At 53.8% G+C, this 15,303-nt stretch overlaps 1 protein-coding gene across 1 annotated transcript in view; it reads left to right on the plus strand.

The window, feature by feature from the left end:
* The window catches only part of LOC142474485 (alanine aminotransferase 2-like), an 89,220-nt gene that overhangs the window by 44,041 nt on the left and 29,876 nt on the right, over positions 1 to 15,303 (plus strand). The window contains exons 6-7 of the mRNA XM_075580870.1: positions 8,417 to 8,660; positions 11,447 to 11,526. Coding sequence (XP_075436985.1) covers positions 8,417 to 8,660; positions 11,447 to 11,526 — 324 coding nt within the window. The remainder of the gene's footprint in view (positions 1 to 8,416; positions 8,661 to 11,446; positions 11,527 to 15,303) is intronic.

Raw genomic sequence — 15,303 nt, forward strand, 5'->3', positions numbered from 1 at the left:
ACGGTCACTCCCCTGCTCTCTCCGCAGTGTGTGCACTGCATCCTGTGAGCTAACGGTCGCTCCCCTACTCTCTCCGCAGTGTGCGCTGTATCCTGTGAGCTCACGGATCGCTCTCCTGCACTCTGCAGTGTGCACTGCATCCCGTGAGCTCTCGGGTCGTTCCCCTGCACTCTCCCCAGTTTACACTGCATGCTGTGAGCTCAAGTGTCGCTCCTCTGCTCTCTCCGCAATGTGTGCACTGCATCCTGTGAGCTCACGGGTCGCTCCCCTGCTCTCTCTGCAGTGTGTGCACTGCATCCTGTGAGCTCACGGGTCGCTCCCCTGCCCTCTCCGCAGTGTGCAATGCATCCTGTGAGCTCACGGGTCGCTCCCCTGCTCTTTCCGCAGTGTGTGCACTGCATCCTGTGAGCTCACTGGTCACTTCCCTGCCTTCTCCTGTGAGCTCTCGGGTCGCTCCCCTGCCCTCTCCGCAGTGTGTGCACTGCATCCTGTGAGCTAACGGTCGCTCCCCTGCTCTCTCCGCAGTGTGTGCACTGCATGCTGTGAGCTAATAGTCGCTCCCCTGCTCTCTCCTCAGTGTGTGCACTGCTTCTTGTGAGCTCACGGGTCGCTCCCCTGCTCTCTCCGCAGTGTGTGCATTGCATCCTGTGAGCTAACGGTCGCTCCCCTACTCTCTCCGCAGTGTGTGCACTGTATCCTGTGAGCTCACGGGTCGCTCCCCTGCTCTCTCCCCAGTGTACACTGCATGCTGTGAGCTCAAGGGTTGCTCCTCTGCTCTCTCCGCAGTGTGTGCACTGCATCCTGTAAGCTCACGGGTCGCTCCCCTGCTCTCTCCGCAGTGTGTGCACTGCATCCTGTGAGCTCACGGGTCGCTCCCCTGCCCTCTCCGCAGTGTGCACTGCATCCTGTGAGTTCACGGGTCGCTCCACTGCTCTCTCCGCAGTGTGTGCACTGCATCCTGTGAGCTCACGGGTCGCTTCCCTGCCCTCTCCTGTGAGCTCTCGGGTCGCTCCCCTGCCCTCACCGCAGTGTGTGCACTGCATTCTGTGAGCTAACGGTCGCTACCCTGCTCTCTCCTCAGTGTGTGCACTGCTTCCTGTGAGCTAACGGTCGCTCCCCTGCTCTATCCGCAGTGTGTTCACTGCATGCTGTGAGGTCACATGTCGCTCCCCTGCTCTCTCCGCAGTGTGTGCACTGCATGCTGTGAGGTCACATGCCGCTCCCCTGCTCTCTCCGCAGTGTGTGCACTGCATCCTGTGAGCTAATGGTCGCTCCCCTGCTCTCTCCGCTGTGTGTGCACTGCATCCTGTGAGCTAACGATCACTCCCCTGCTCTCTCCGCAGTGTGCACTGCATCCTGTGAGCTCAAGGGTCGCTCCCCTGCCCTCTCCGCAGTGTGCACTGCATCCTGTGAGCTCATGGGTCGCTCCCCTGCCCTCTCCGCAGTGTGCACTGCATCCTGTGAGCTCACGGGTCGCTCCCCTGCTCTCTCCGCAGTGTGTGCACTGCATCCTGTGAGCTAACGGTCGCTCCCCTACTCTCTCCGCAGTGTGTGCACTGCATCCCGTGAGCTCTCGGGTCGTTCCCATGCTCTCTCCCCAGTTTACACTGCATGCTGTGAGCTCAAGGATCGCTCCCCTGCTCTCTCTGCAGTGTGTGCACTGCATCCTGTGAGCTCACGGGTCGCTCCCCTGCCCTCTCCGCAGTGTGCAATGCATCCTGTGAGCTCACGGGTCGCTCCCCTGCTCTTTCCGCAGTGTGTGCACTGCATCCTGTGAGCTCACTGGTCACTTCCCTGCCTTCTCCTGTGAGCTCTCGGGTCGCTCCCCTGCCCTCTCCGCAGTGTGTGCACTGCATCCTGTGAGCTAACGGTCGCTCCCCTGCTCTCTCCGCAGTGTGTGCACTGCATGCTGTGAGCTAATAGTCGCTCCCCTGCTCTCTCCTCAGTGTGTGCACTGCTTCTTGTGAGCTCACGGGTCGCTCCCCTGCTCTCTCCGCAGTGTGTGCATTGCATCCTGTGAGCTAACGGTCGCTCCCCTACTCTCTCCGCAGTGTGTGCACTGTATCCTGTGAGCTCACGGGTCGCTCCCCTGCTCTCTCCCCAGTGTACACTGCATGCTGTGAGCTCAAGGGTTGCTCCTCTGCTCTCTCCGCAGTGTGTGCACTGCATCCTGTAAGCTCACGGGTCGCTCCCTTGCCCTCTCCGCAGTGTGCACTGCATCCTGTAAGCTCACGGGTCGCTCCCCTGCTCTCTCCGCAGTGTGTGCACTGCATCCTGTGAGCTCACGGGTCGCTCCCCTGCCCTCTCCGCAGTGTGCACTGCATCCTGTGAGTTCACGGGTCGCTCCACTGCTCTCTCCGCAGTGTGTGCACTGCATCCTGTGAGCTCACGGGTCGCTTCCCTGCCCTCTCCTGTGAGCTCTCGGGTCGCTCCCCTGCCCTCACCGCAGTGTGTGCACTGCATTCTGTGAGCTAACGGTCGCTACCCTGCTCTCTCCTCAGTGTGTGCACTGCTTCCTGTGAGCTAACGGTCGCTCCCCTGCTCTATCCGCAGTGTGTTCACTGCATGCTGTGAGGTCACATGTCGCTCCCCTGCTCTCTCCGCAGTGTGTGCACTGCATGCTGTGAGGTCACATGCCGCTCCCCTGCTCTCTCCGCAGTGTGTGCACTGCATCCTGTGAGCTAATGGTCGCTCCCCTGCTCTCTCCGCTGTGTGTGCACTGCATCCTGTGAGCTAACGATCACTCCCCTGCTCTCTCCGCAGTGTGCACTGCATCCTGTGAGCTCAAGGGTCGCTCCCCTGCCCTCTCCGCAGTGTGCACTGCATCCTGTGAGCTCATGGGTCGCTCCCCTGCCCTCTCCGCAGTGTGCACTGCATCCTGTGAGCTCACGGGTCGCTCCCCTGCTCTCTCCGCAGTGTGTGCACTGCATCCTGTGAGCTAACGGTCGCTCCCCTACTCTCTCCGCAGTGTGTGCACTGCATCCCGTGAGCTCTCGGGTCGTTCCCATGCTCTCTCCCCAGTTTACACTGCATGCTGTGAGCTCAAGGATCGCTCCTCTGCTCTCTCTGTAATGTGTGCACTGCATCCTATGAGCTCACGGGTCGCTCCCCTGCTCTCTCCGAAGTGTGTGCACTGCATCCTGTGAGCTCACGGGTCGCTCCCCTGCCCTCTCTGCAGTGTGCAATGCATCCTGTGAGCTCACGGGTCGCTCCCATGCTCCCTTCGCAGTGTGTGCACTGCATCCTGTGAGCTCACTGGTCGCTTCCCTGCCCTCTCCTGTGAGCTCTCGGGTCGCTCCCCTGCCCTCTCCGCAGTGTGTGCACTGCATCCTGTGAGCTAACGGTCGCTACCCTGCTCTCTCCTCAGTGTGTGCACTGCTTCCTGTGAGCTAACGGTCGCTCCCCTGCTCTCTCCGCAGTGTGTGCACTGCATGCTGTGAGCTCACATGTCGCTCCCCTGCTCTCTCCGCAGTGTGTGCACTGCATCCTGTGAGCTAATGGTCGCTCCCCTGCTCTCTCCGCTGTGTGTGCACTGCATGCTGTGAGCTAACGATCACTCCCCTGCTCTCTCCGCAGTGTGTGCACTGCATGCTGTGAGCTCACAGGTCTCTCCCCTGCTCTCTCCGCAGTGTGCACTGCATCCTGTGAGCTAAAGTTCGCTTCCCTGCTCTCTCCGCAGTGTGTGCAGTGCATGCTGTGAGCTCATGGGTCGCTCCCCTGCTCTCTCCGCAGTGTGTGCACTGCATGCTGTGAGCTCACTTGTTGCTCCCCTGCTCTCTCCGCAGTGGGCACTGCATGCTGTGAGCTCACGGGTCACTCCCCTGCTCTCTCCCCAGTGTGCACTGCATGCTGTGAGCTCACGGGTCGCTTCCCTGCTCTCTCCGCAGTGTGCACTGCATCCTGTGAGCTCATGGGTCGCTCCCCTGCTCTCTCCGCGGTGTGTGCACTGCATCCTGTGAGCTCACGGTTCGCTCCCCTGCTGTCTCCGCAGGGTGCACTGCATCCTGTGAGCTCACGGGTCGCTCCCCTGCCCTCTCTGCAGTGTGCACTGCATGCTGTGAGCTCACAGGTTGCTCCCCTGCTCTCTCCGCAGTGTGTACACTGCATCCTGTGAGCTCACGGTTCACTCCCCTGCTCTCTCTGCAGTGTGCACTGCATGCTGTGAGCTCACGGGTTGCTCCCCTGCTCTCTCCGCAGTGTGTACACTGCATCCTGTGAGATCACATGTCGCTCCCCTGCTCTCTCTGCAGTGTGTGCACTGTATCCTGTGAGCTAACGGTCACTCCCCTGCCCTCTCCGCAGTGTGCACTGCATCCTGTGAGCTAACGGTTGCTCCCCTGCCCTCTCCGCAGTGTGCACTGCATCCTGTGAGCTCACGGGTCGCTCCCCTGTCCTCTACGCAGTGTGCACTGCATCCTGTGAGCTCACGGGTCGCTCCCCTGCTCTCTCCGCAGTGTGTGCATTGCATCCTGTGAGCTAACGGTCGCTCCCCTACTCTCTCCGCAGTGTGTGCACTGTATCCTGTGAGCTCACGGGTCGCTCCCCTGCCCTCTGCAGTGTGCACTGCATCCCGTGAGCTCTTGGGTTATTCCCCTGCTCTCTCCCCAGTTTACACTGAGAGCTGTGAGCTCAAGGGTCGCTCCTCTGCTCTCTCCGCAATGTGTGCACTGCATACTGTGAGCTCACGGGTCGCTTCCCTGCTCTCTCCGCAGTGTGTGCACTGCATCCTGTGAGCTCACGGGTCGCTCCCCTGCCCTCTCCGCAGTGTGCAATGCATCCTGTGAGCTCACGGGTCGCTCCCCTGCTCTCTCCGCAGTGTGTGCACTGCATCCTGTGAGCTCACGGGTCGCTTCCCTGCCCTCTCCTGTGAGCTCTCGGGTCGCTCCCCTGCCCTCTCCGCAGTGTGTGCACTGCATCCAGTGAGCTAACGGTCGCTACCCTGCTCTCTCCTCTGTGTGTGCACTGCTTCCTGTGAGCTAACGGTCTCTCCCCTGCTCTCTCCGCAGTGTGTGCACTGCATCCTGTGAGCTAATGGTCCATCCCCTGCCCTCTCCGCAGTGTGTGCACTGCATCCAGTGAGCTAACGGTCGCTACCCTGCTCTCTCCTCTGTGTGTGCACTGCTTCCTGTGAGCTAACGGTCTCTCCCCTGCTCTCTCCGCAGTGTGTGCACTGCATGCTGTGAGCTCACATGTCGCTCCCCTGCTCTCTCCGCAGTGTGTGCACTGCATCCTGTGAGCTAATGGTCCATCCCCTGCCCTCTCCGCAGTGTGTGCACTGCATCCTGTGAGCTAATAGTCGCTCCCCTGCTCTCTCCTCAGTGTGTGCACTGCTTCTTGTGAGCTAACGGTCGCTCCCCTGCTCTCTCCGCTGTGTGTGCACTGCATGCTGTGAACTCACGGGTCGCTCCCCTGATCTCTATGCAGTGTGCACTGCATGCTGTGAGCTCATGGGTCGCTCCCCTGCCCTCTCCGCAGTGTGCACTGCATCCTGTAAGCTCACGGGTCGCTCCCCTGCTCTCTCCGCAGTGTGTGCACTGTATCCTGTGAGCTCACGGTCGCTCCCCTGCCCTCTGCAGTGTGCACTGCATCCCGTGAGCTCTGGGGTCGCTCCCCTGCTCTCTCCCCAGTGTACACTGCATGCTGTGAGCTCAAGGGTCGCTCCTCTGCTCTCTCCGCAGTGTGTGCACTGCATCCTGTGAGCTCACGGGTCGCTCCCCTGCTCTCTCCGCAGTGTGTGCACTGCATCCTGTGAGCTCACGGGTCGCTCCCCTGCCCTCTCCACAGTGTGTGCACTGCATCCTGTGAGCTCACGTGTCGCTCCCCTGCTCTCTCCGCAGTGTGTGCACTGCATCCTGTGAGCTCACGGGTCGCTTCCCTGCCCTCTCCTGTGAGCTCTCGGGTCGCTCCCCTGCCCTCTCCGCAGTGTGTGCACTGCATCCTGTGAGCTAACGGTCGCTACCCTGCTCTCTCCTCAGTGTGTGCACTGCTTCCTGTGAGCTATTGGTCGCTCCCCTGCTCTCTCCGCAGTGTGTGCACTGCATGCTGTGAGCTCACATGTCGCTCCCCTGCTCTCTCCGCAGTGTGTGCACTGCATCCTGTGAGCTAATGGTCGCTCCCCTTCTCTCTCCACTGTGTGTGCACTGCATCCTGTGAGCTAACAATCACTCCCCTGCTCTCTCCGCAGTGTGTGCACTGCATGCTGTGAGCTCACAGGTCTCTCCCCTGCTCTCTCCGCAGTGTGCACTGCATCCTGTGAGCTCACTTGTTGCTCCCCTGCTCTCTCCGCAGTGTGGGCACTGCATGCTGTGAGCTCACGGGTCGCTCCCCTGCTCTCTCCGCAGTGTGTGCACTGCATGCTGTGAGCTCATGGGTCGCTCCCCTGCTCTCTCCACAGTGTGTGCACTGCATCCTGTGAGCTCACGGGTCGCTCCCCTGCTCTCTCCGCAGTGTGTGCACTGCATCCTGTGAGCTCACGGGTCGCTCCCCTGCCCTCTCCACAGTGTGTGCACTGCATCCTGTGAGCTCACGTGTCGCTCCCCTGCTCTCTCCGCAGTGTGTGCACTGCATCCTGTGAGCTCACGGGTCGCTTCCCTGCCCTCTCCTGTGAGCTCTCGGGTCGCTCCCCTGCCCTCTCCGCAGTGTGTGCACTGCATCCTGTGAGCTAACGGTCGCTACCCTGCTCTCTCCTCAGTGTGTGCACTGCTTCCTGTGAGCTATTGGTCGCTCCCCTGCTCTCTCCGCAGTGTGTGCACTGCATGCTGTGAGCTCACATGTCGCTCCCCTGCTCTCTCCGCAGTGTGTGCACTGCATCCTGTGAGCTAATGGTCGCTCCCCTTCTCTCTCCACTGTGTGTGCACTGCATCCTGTGAGCTAACAATCACTCCCCTGCTCTCTCCGCAGTGTGTGCACTGCATGCTGTGAGCTCACAGGTCTCTCCCCTGCTCTCTCCGCAGTGTGCACTGCATCCTGTGAGCTCACTTGTTGCTCCCCTGCTCTCTCCGCAGTGTGGGCACTGCATGCTGTGAGCTCACGGGTCGCTCCCCTGCTCTCTCCGCAGTGTGTGCACTGCATGCTGTGAGCTCATGGGTCGCTCCCCTGCTCTCTCCACAGTGTGTGCACTGCATGCTGTGAGCTCACTTGTTGCTCCCCTGCTCTCTCCGCAGTGTGGGCACTGCATGCTGTGAGCTCACGGGTCACTCCCCTGCTCTCTCCCCAGTGTGCACTGCATGCTGTGAGCTCACGGGTCGATCCCCTGCTCTCTCCGCAGTGTGTGCACTGCATGCTGTGAGCTCTCTAGTCGCTCCCCTGCCCTCTCCGCAGTGTGTGCACTGCATCCTGTGAGCTAACGGTCGCTCCCCTGCTCTCTCCGCAGTGTGTGCACTGCATGCTGTGAACTCACGGGTCGCTCCCCTTCTCTCTCCGCAGTGTGCACTGCATGCTGTGAGCTCATGGGTCGCTCTCCTGCTCTCTCCGCAGTGTGTGCACTGCATCCTATGAGCTCACAGGTCGCTCACCTGCTCTCTCCGCAGTGTGTGCACTGCATCCTGTGAGCTCACAGGTCGCTCCCCTGCTCTCTCTGCAATGTGTGCACTGCATCCTGTGAGCTCAGAGGTTGCTCCCTTGCTCTCTCCGCAGTGTGTGCACTGCATGCTGTGAGCTCACGGGTTGCTCCCTTGCTCTCTCCGCTGTGTGCACTGCATGCTGTGAGCTCACGGGTTGCTCCCTTGCTCTCTCCGCAGTGTGCACTGCATGCTGTGAGCTCACGTGTTGCTCCTCTGCTCTCTCCACAGTGTGTGCACTGCATCCTGTGAGCTCTCGGGTCACTCCCCTGCTCTCTCCACAGTGTGCACTGCATTCTGTGAGCTAATGGTCGCTCCCCTGCTCTCTCCGCAGTGTTTGCACTGCATACTGTGAGCTCACGGGTCGCTCCCCTGCCCTCTCCGCAGTGTGCACTGCATCCTGTGAGCTCACGGGTCGCTCCCCTGCTCTCTCCGCAGTGTGCACTGCATCCTGTGAGCTCACATATCGCTCCCCTGCTCTCTCTGCAGTGTGTGCACTGCATCCTGTGAGCTAACGGTCGCTCCCCTGCTCTCTCCGCAGTGTGTGCACTTTATCCTGTGAGCTCACATGTCGCTCCCCTTCTCTCTCCGCAGTGTGTGCACTGCATCCTGTGAGCTAACAGTGGCTCCCCTGCACTCTCCGCAGTGTGTGCACTGCATCCTGTGAGCTCACATGTCACTCCCCTGCTCTCTCCGCAGTGTGTGCGCTGCATCCTGTGAGCTCACATGTCGCTCCCCTGCTCTCTCCGCAGTGTGTGCACTGCATCCTGTGAGCTCACATGTCACTCCCCTGCTCTCTCTGCAGTGTGTGCACTGCATCCTGTGAGCTAACGGTCGCTCTCCTGCTCTCTCCGCAGTGTGTGCTTTCTTTATTGGTCAATAAAGAGGAGCCGTTGAGAACAGGCATCCTGATCTCGGTGCCGCAGTGCCCGGTCTACGCGGGCGCCATTGTGATGGCCGGTTCAGTGAAGGTGGAATACAGCCTGGACGAGGAGTGCAGATGGGCACTGAATGTGCACAGTGTACGGGAGTCTCTGTACGCAGCCAGGGAACACTGCAACCCCAAGGTCCTGTGCATCACCAACCCGGGGAACCCAACCGGTAATGTCATTAATATCTAGCTATACACATGGCGTAGGTACAAGGGGGGGGGGGGTAAGGATTCACCCGCCCATAGGAGCTTACAATCTAAAGAGAATAAAAAACACCAGTGCAAAGACACATTTACTTATGGAATAGCACCATTACTTAAGGACACTCCCCCCTACACATTCACTTATGGAATAGCATAATTACTTAAGGACACCCCCCCCCCTTACACATTCACATATGGAATAGCACCATTACTTAAGGACACCCCCCCCTTACACATTCACATATGGAATAGCACCATTACTTAAGGACACCCCCCCCTTACACATTCACATATGGAATAGCACCATTACTTAAGGACACTCACCCCCTTACACATTCACTTATGGAATAGCACCATTACTTAAGGACACCCACCCCCCTACACATTCACTTATGGAATAGCGCCATTACTTAAGGACACTCCCCCCTGCACATTCACTTATGGAATAGCACCATTACTTAAGGACACTCCCCCACTTACACATTCACTTATGGAATAGCACCATTACTTAAGGACACTCCCCCCTACACATTCACTTATGGAATAGCGCCATTACTTAAGGACACTCCCCCCTACACATTCACTTATGGAATAGCACCATTACTTAAGGACATACCCCCTAAACATTCACTTATGGAATAGCACCATTACTTAAGGACACTCCCCCCTTACACATTCACTTATGGAATAGCACCATTACTTAAGGACACTCCCCCACTTACACATTCACTTATGGAATAGCACCATTACTTAAGGACACTCCCCCACTTACACATTCACTTATGGAATAGCACCATAACTTAAGGACACTCCCCCCTACACATTCACTTATGGAATAGCACCATTACTTAAGGACACCCCCCTAAACATTCACTTATGGAATAGCACCATTACTTAAGGACACTCCCCCCTACACATTCACTTATGGAATAGCACCATTACTTAAGGACACTCCTCCTCCCCCCCTACACATTCACGTATGGAATAGCACCATTACTTAAGGACACTCCTCCTCCCCCCTACACATTCACTTATGGAATAGCACCATTTCTTAAGGACACTCCTCCCCCCTACACATTCACTTATGGAATAGCACCATTACTTAAGGACACTCCTCCTCCCCCCCTACACATTCACTTATGGAATAGCACCATTACTTAAGGACACTCCCCCACTTACACATTCACTTATGGAATAGCACCATTACTTAAGGACACTCCCCCCCTACACATTCACTTATGGAATAGCACCATTACTTAAGGACACTCCCCCCTCCCTACACATTCACTTATAGAATAGCACCATTACTTAAGGACACTCCCCACCTACACATTCACTTATGGAATTACACCATTACTTAAGGACACTCACCGCCCCCCCCCCCACCCCCCACTTCCGCGCCCTGAACCCGGAAGAGGTCACATGATGGCTCCGAAGGGTGGTCACGTGGTCAATCAGTGGCCAGGAGGTCTGTGGCCACGGAGGGGGCAGCACCCTGTGGCACTGAAGGGGTCCATATTTTGTAAGTGGCATTTAGCCATGTTGCCTGTTCTGTTGAATGGGCCAGTAGAACAGCGAAGAGGCAAGAACCCTAACTAAAGAACTCAATACCCTAAATGTAATATGAAACTAATTAAAAACTCTTATCTTTAATGTTTAACTGATTAAAATAATGAGATTTAAATTCCAAACAGTACACACATATATAATCCAAAAATTAGAGTGTATGTGACACTCCGGATTGTAAATAGATAAGAACAATTGAGAAGGATTAAATCAATTGTTCAAAAAAGGGAGCTGGTATACAGATTTCCCTTAGTGAGAGTTCTGGGGGGGAACAGACACGAGGAGATGGTGTTATCACCTCCCTAATATAAACACAAGTATGGCTCAGAGGTCAGAGCTTATACATTAACTTGCTGGCAGTAGGTGATGTGGCTAACAGATACCCAGACCGGTGTGGTTAATTGTGAATGCCTATGCACATATTCATGAATGTGCTCAACCGTCAGGTACTGTGCCACAACATTATAAGGATAATACTCTATACCACAAGATAACAGTACAGCCACTGAAGTAGAAGGTGAAGTTAATGCTCTTATTGATACCAGATACCAAGAAACGGTGTGGCTCATTGGGTATGCCTGTGCACATATTCATGAATGTGCTCAACCGTCTGGTACTGTATGTAGTCAGAATCTCCTATTGTGCTGTGGTATAAGTGCCTTATAAATACAGCCATAAATGCCAATGTGGGTGTGTACAACCAACTCTCCCCACTCTCAGCCCACCGAGTGAACTCGTAAACTCTGACCCGATTCAGGAGGGTATGTGCGGGCGCTGGTTCTGGCAGCTACTCGCTCTGCGAGATGTGAGGCTGCCACGTCAATGCTGACCTTGAATGGGCCATAAGCTGCCGGGCAGCTGAATGAGCATCGTCCACAAGCGGAAGCTGTAGGTTCAGCTCAAAGAGGACATTTTAGCCCACCTGAAAATACATCAATGCCGAGTATCTCTACACATTGCCAGCTGTATGCTATAGAGGTACTAGATGCTTATCCAAAAGTATCTTTCCTGCTAAAAGCAATAAAAAAAGCTTGAAGTGGTCGGCGGGGCAGTCATACTCAGTATCACTCCATACGCCAGCACGTTCATGTTCTGAGGGGCAGGATGGTGACGCATTGACATCTGTTATCACAAATCTGGGGTTCCCGGTGCGTTCTGCACCTGATTACACATTAACCTTTTACAGGCCAGGTCCTGAGCAGGGAATGTATAGAAGACGTGATCCGATTGGCTGCTGAAGAAAACCTGCTCCTGTTCGCTGATGAGGTAGGCTGGCGATTCTTGTTGATATTAGCACCTTATACTCAGTGGAGTGAACCTTGGTGATGGGGGAACTGTCTGTCAAGCCTCACTCATTGGATGGCAGTCTCATGAATTAGGGCAGTCTCACTGATTGGATGGCAGTCTCACTCATTAGGGCTAGTCTCACTGATTAGATTGCAGTCTCACTAATTAGGTGCAGTCTCACTGATTGGATGGCAGTCTCACTAATTAGGGGCAGTCTCACTCATTGGATGGCAGTCTCACTCATTGGATGGCAGTCTCACTCATTGGATGGCAGTCTCACTCATTGGATGGCAGTCTCACTCATTGGATGGCAGTCTCACTCATTGGATGGCAGTCTCACTCATTGGATGGCAGTCGCACTAATTAGGGGCAGTCTCACTGATTGGATGGCAGTCTCACTGATTGGATGGCAGTCTCACTAATTAGGGGCAGTCTCACTGATTGGATGGCAGTCTCACTAATTAGGGCAGTCTCACTGATTGGATGGCAGTCTCACTAATTAGGGGTAGTCTCACTGATTGGATGGCAGTCTCACTGATTGGATGGCAGTCTCACTAATTAGGGGCAGTCTCACTCATTGGATGGCAGTCTCACTCAATAGGGTTAGTCTCACGGATTGGATGGCAGTCTCACTGATTGGATGGCAGTCTCACTTATTGGATGGCAGTCTCACTGATTGGATGGCAGCCTCAATGATTGGATGGCAGTCTCACTGATTGGATGGCAGTCTCACTCATTAGGGTTAGTCTCACTGATTGGATGGTAGTCTCACTCATTAGGGTTAGTCCCACTGATTGGATGGCAGTCTCACTCATTAGGGTTAGTCTCACTGATTGGATGGTAGTCTCCCTCTCTAGAAATAGTCTAAATCCCTTGGAGGGAGTCTCACTCATTGGAATGCAGTCTCATTCACTGGAAGACTGTCTCATCGCAGGACAGTGTTCCCCAGTGGAAGGCAGTCTCACTCCTCAAATCCACCACAGCTCTTTAATATCTGTGCCACTCTACAGAGAACAATACATTCCTCTATCTCTGTGTCACACTACGGCGAGCCATACGTTCTTCTATCCCTGTGTCACTCTAAGGCGAGCCATACAATCTTCTATCTCTGTGTCACATTACCGCGAGCCATATGTTCTTCTATCTCTGTGCCACTCTACGGCGAGCCATACTGTTAGATCTCTACAGATCAGGTCATCTAGGGCAAGCAAAACAAAACTTCTCCCGGGAGCACTAGAACGCAACGGAATATGGGATGCTTTCAAATAGTATAGCATACGAGCTCGGAGCCGTAAGAATTCAGAGAGGCGCCTTGGCTGAGTTCTTACAACTAATTTTAATGGTTCACAAGCAGGTTTTTATACACAAGGCAGGGACAAAAATATAGTTGTCATCTGTTACAAATATGGGTACACATCTAAATTTACATGTATCCTTCACATAATGCCTTTTCTGTAGAGCTTAAAACATTTAACTGCTGAGCAAGAGACATATACAATGGTGACTTATAAGGCAGTCCTATCCTCTGTAGTCTTGTTTTAACAACATTTTGACAGGCACTGAACAGTTGGTCTAAAGCTATTTACAATAGCCTCCCGTGAAAATAGCAAGGCCAGCGTATTCTGTTTAACCTTATCAATTCCAGAGCTTGGCAGAAGACAGTTTTAACCTTACATCACTCCTTTTGTTCTGAAAGAACAAATCAATTGACCAATCCCATTTATTCTTCTGCAAACCACTCAGGAGAGGAAAAACTCCAAGGAAGAAACCTCCAAGAGACCATGTGCCTGCAGAAACCTATCTCTTTTAGGTATCTCGTTTGATAATCAGAGATGAACATATGGGTGGTTGACGAGTACCAAGACTATTGGTATTTCTCGCTCTCTTTGTGGGAGGCATATACATAATGGTCGAGCTAGAAGCAGAAACATCTTTCTTTGGCAAAAATAGAGCTGATTACACTTTTAGCCATCTAGATTAATTCATACACACAGAGTAATAAACCTGCGATTACATAAAGAATTTAATTCCCAATACACCGAGCCAATTTTCAAGGCCAAATGTAAAATCAAACTCTTTTGTTTCCTCTCTCATTCTAGATTAAATTTCTGCTAGAGTATCCATATCATGGTGGATAAAGAAAAACCTGGCGCCAGATAGTCAGTGGAATGTCCTGTACTCCTCAAGGGAACCGCACACTTGCTCGACAGACCATGCAAAGAAAAGAACACAAACAAACAAAAATCATAGCGCAACACTGTAGGGTAAGCAGTATAGAACTAATACACATAAACAGTTAAGAATCCTAGCGATAATTAAAACAATTTTTTATTATTAAAAAGAACTATGCCAAGACCGACTATGGCAAATACAAAGAACCGCAGGTCATCCGGAGCACAAAAATTGGAGCCCTACTTACATACAGCAAGATTAAGCTCGCATGGTAGGAACAAGTCCTAAGTAGAGATGATCTCCCTGGCGGGTGATGCCTCTGCTCCACTGCGGCTCAGACACCAGTCAGTCCTTCGATGGTAACCGGAACAGCTCCGGCCGTGGGGGCTGGTGTGCGGGGTCCACAGCTCTGCACCGCGTGTAGACACACGCCTCACTTCCTCCTACGGAACAACAGGAAGTCTCTGCGCGCCCGCGCGCGATAGTGCCTGTTGTCTTAAAGGAACAGCTGGCTAGCTGAAGGGAAAGCTGGGCTCCAATGCCAAATGTCCTCAAACGTCCAAAGTCAGTCAGTCAGCCACTATCTGACTGACTTTGGACGTTTGAGGACATTTGGCATTGGAGCCCAGCTTTCCCTTCAGCTAGCCAGCTGTTCCTTTAAGACAACAGGCACTATCGCGCGCGGGCGCGCAGAGACTTCCTGTTGTTCCGTAGGAGGAAGTGAGGCGTGTGTCTACACGCGGTGCAGAGCTGTGGACCCCGCACACCAGCCCCCACGGCCGGAGCTGTTCCGGTTACCATCGAAGGACTGACTGGTGTCTGATCCGCAGTGGAGCAGAGGCATCACCCGCCAGGGAGATCATCTCTACTTAGGACTTGTTCCTACCATGCGAGCTTAATCTTGCTGTATGTAAGTAGGGCTCCAATTTTTGTGCTCCGGATGACCTGCGGTTCTTTGTATTTGCCATAGTCGGTCTTGGCATAGTTCTTTTTAATAATAAAAAATTGTTTTAATTATCGCTAGGATTCTTAACTGTTTATGTGTATTAGTTCTATACTGCTTACCCTACAGTGTTGCGCTATGATTTTTGTTTGTTTGTGTTCTTTTCTTTGCATGGTCTGTCGAGCAAGTGTGCGGTTCCCTTGAGGAGTACAGGACATTCCACTGACTATCTGGCGCCAGGTTTTTCTTTATTTTAGTTTATTCTGTTAGTACTGGCAGTATCACCGGGCAGCCAACCTTTATTATAAGATTTTGAATATCACACTGTGTATTACACTTTAGCGCTAGTTCACATTTTTTCTTCACCATATCATGGTGGATACTTTTTGATTGGGTGTTAATATAAGAACGGCATTCTTTACCCACTAATTTACAAACCCCTCCTTGTGCTACCATCAGATAACCCAATGCCATACAATTTTGCAAAACTACTGTCCTTATCTATTGCTGAACCTTAAAAATAGCGTCTTTTAGTATCGTGAAAAACAACATTTATATTGACTACTGAAAAATCCCCTTTTGCATATAAATCATACATTCCTAACAGGGTATTAGACCTCCCGCTATTCTCTTAACTGAGC

The sequence above is a fragment of the Ascaphus truei genome, chromosome 2 (assembly GCF_040206685.1).
Source record: "Ascaphus truei isolate aAscTru1 chromosome 2, aAscTru1.hap1, whole genome shotgun sequence".
NCBI lineage: Eukaryota > Metazoa > Chordata > Amphibia > Anura > Ascaphidae > Ascaphus > Ascaphus truei.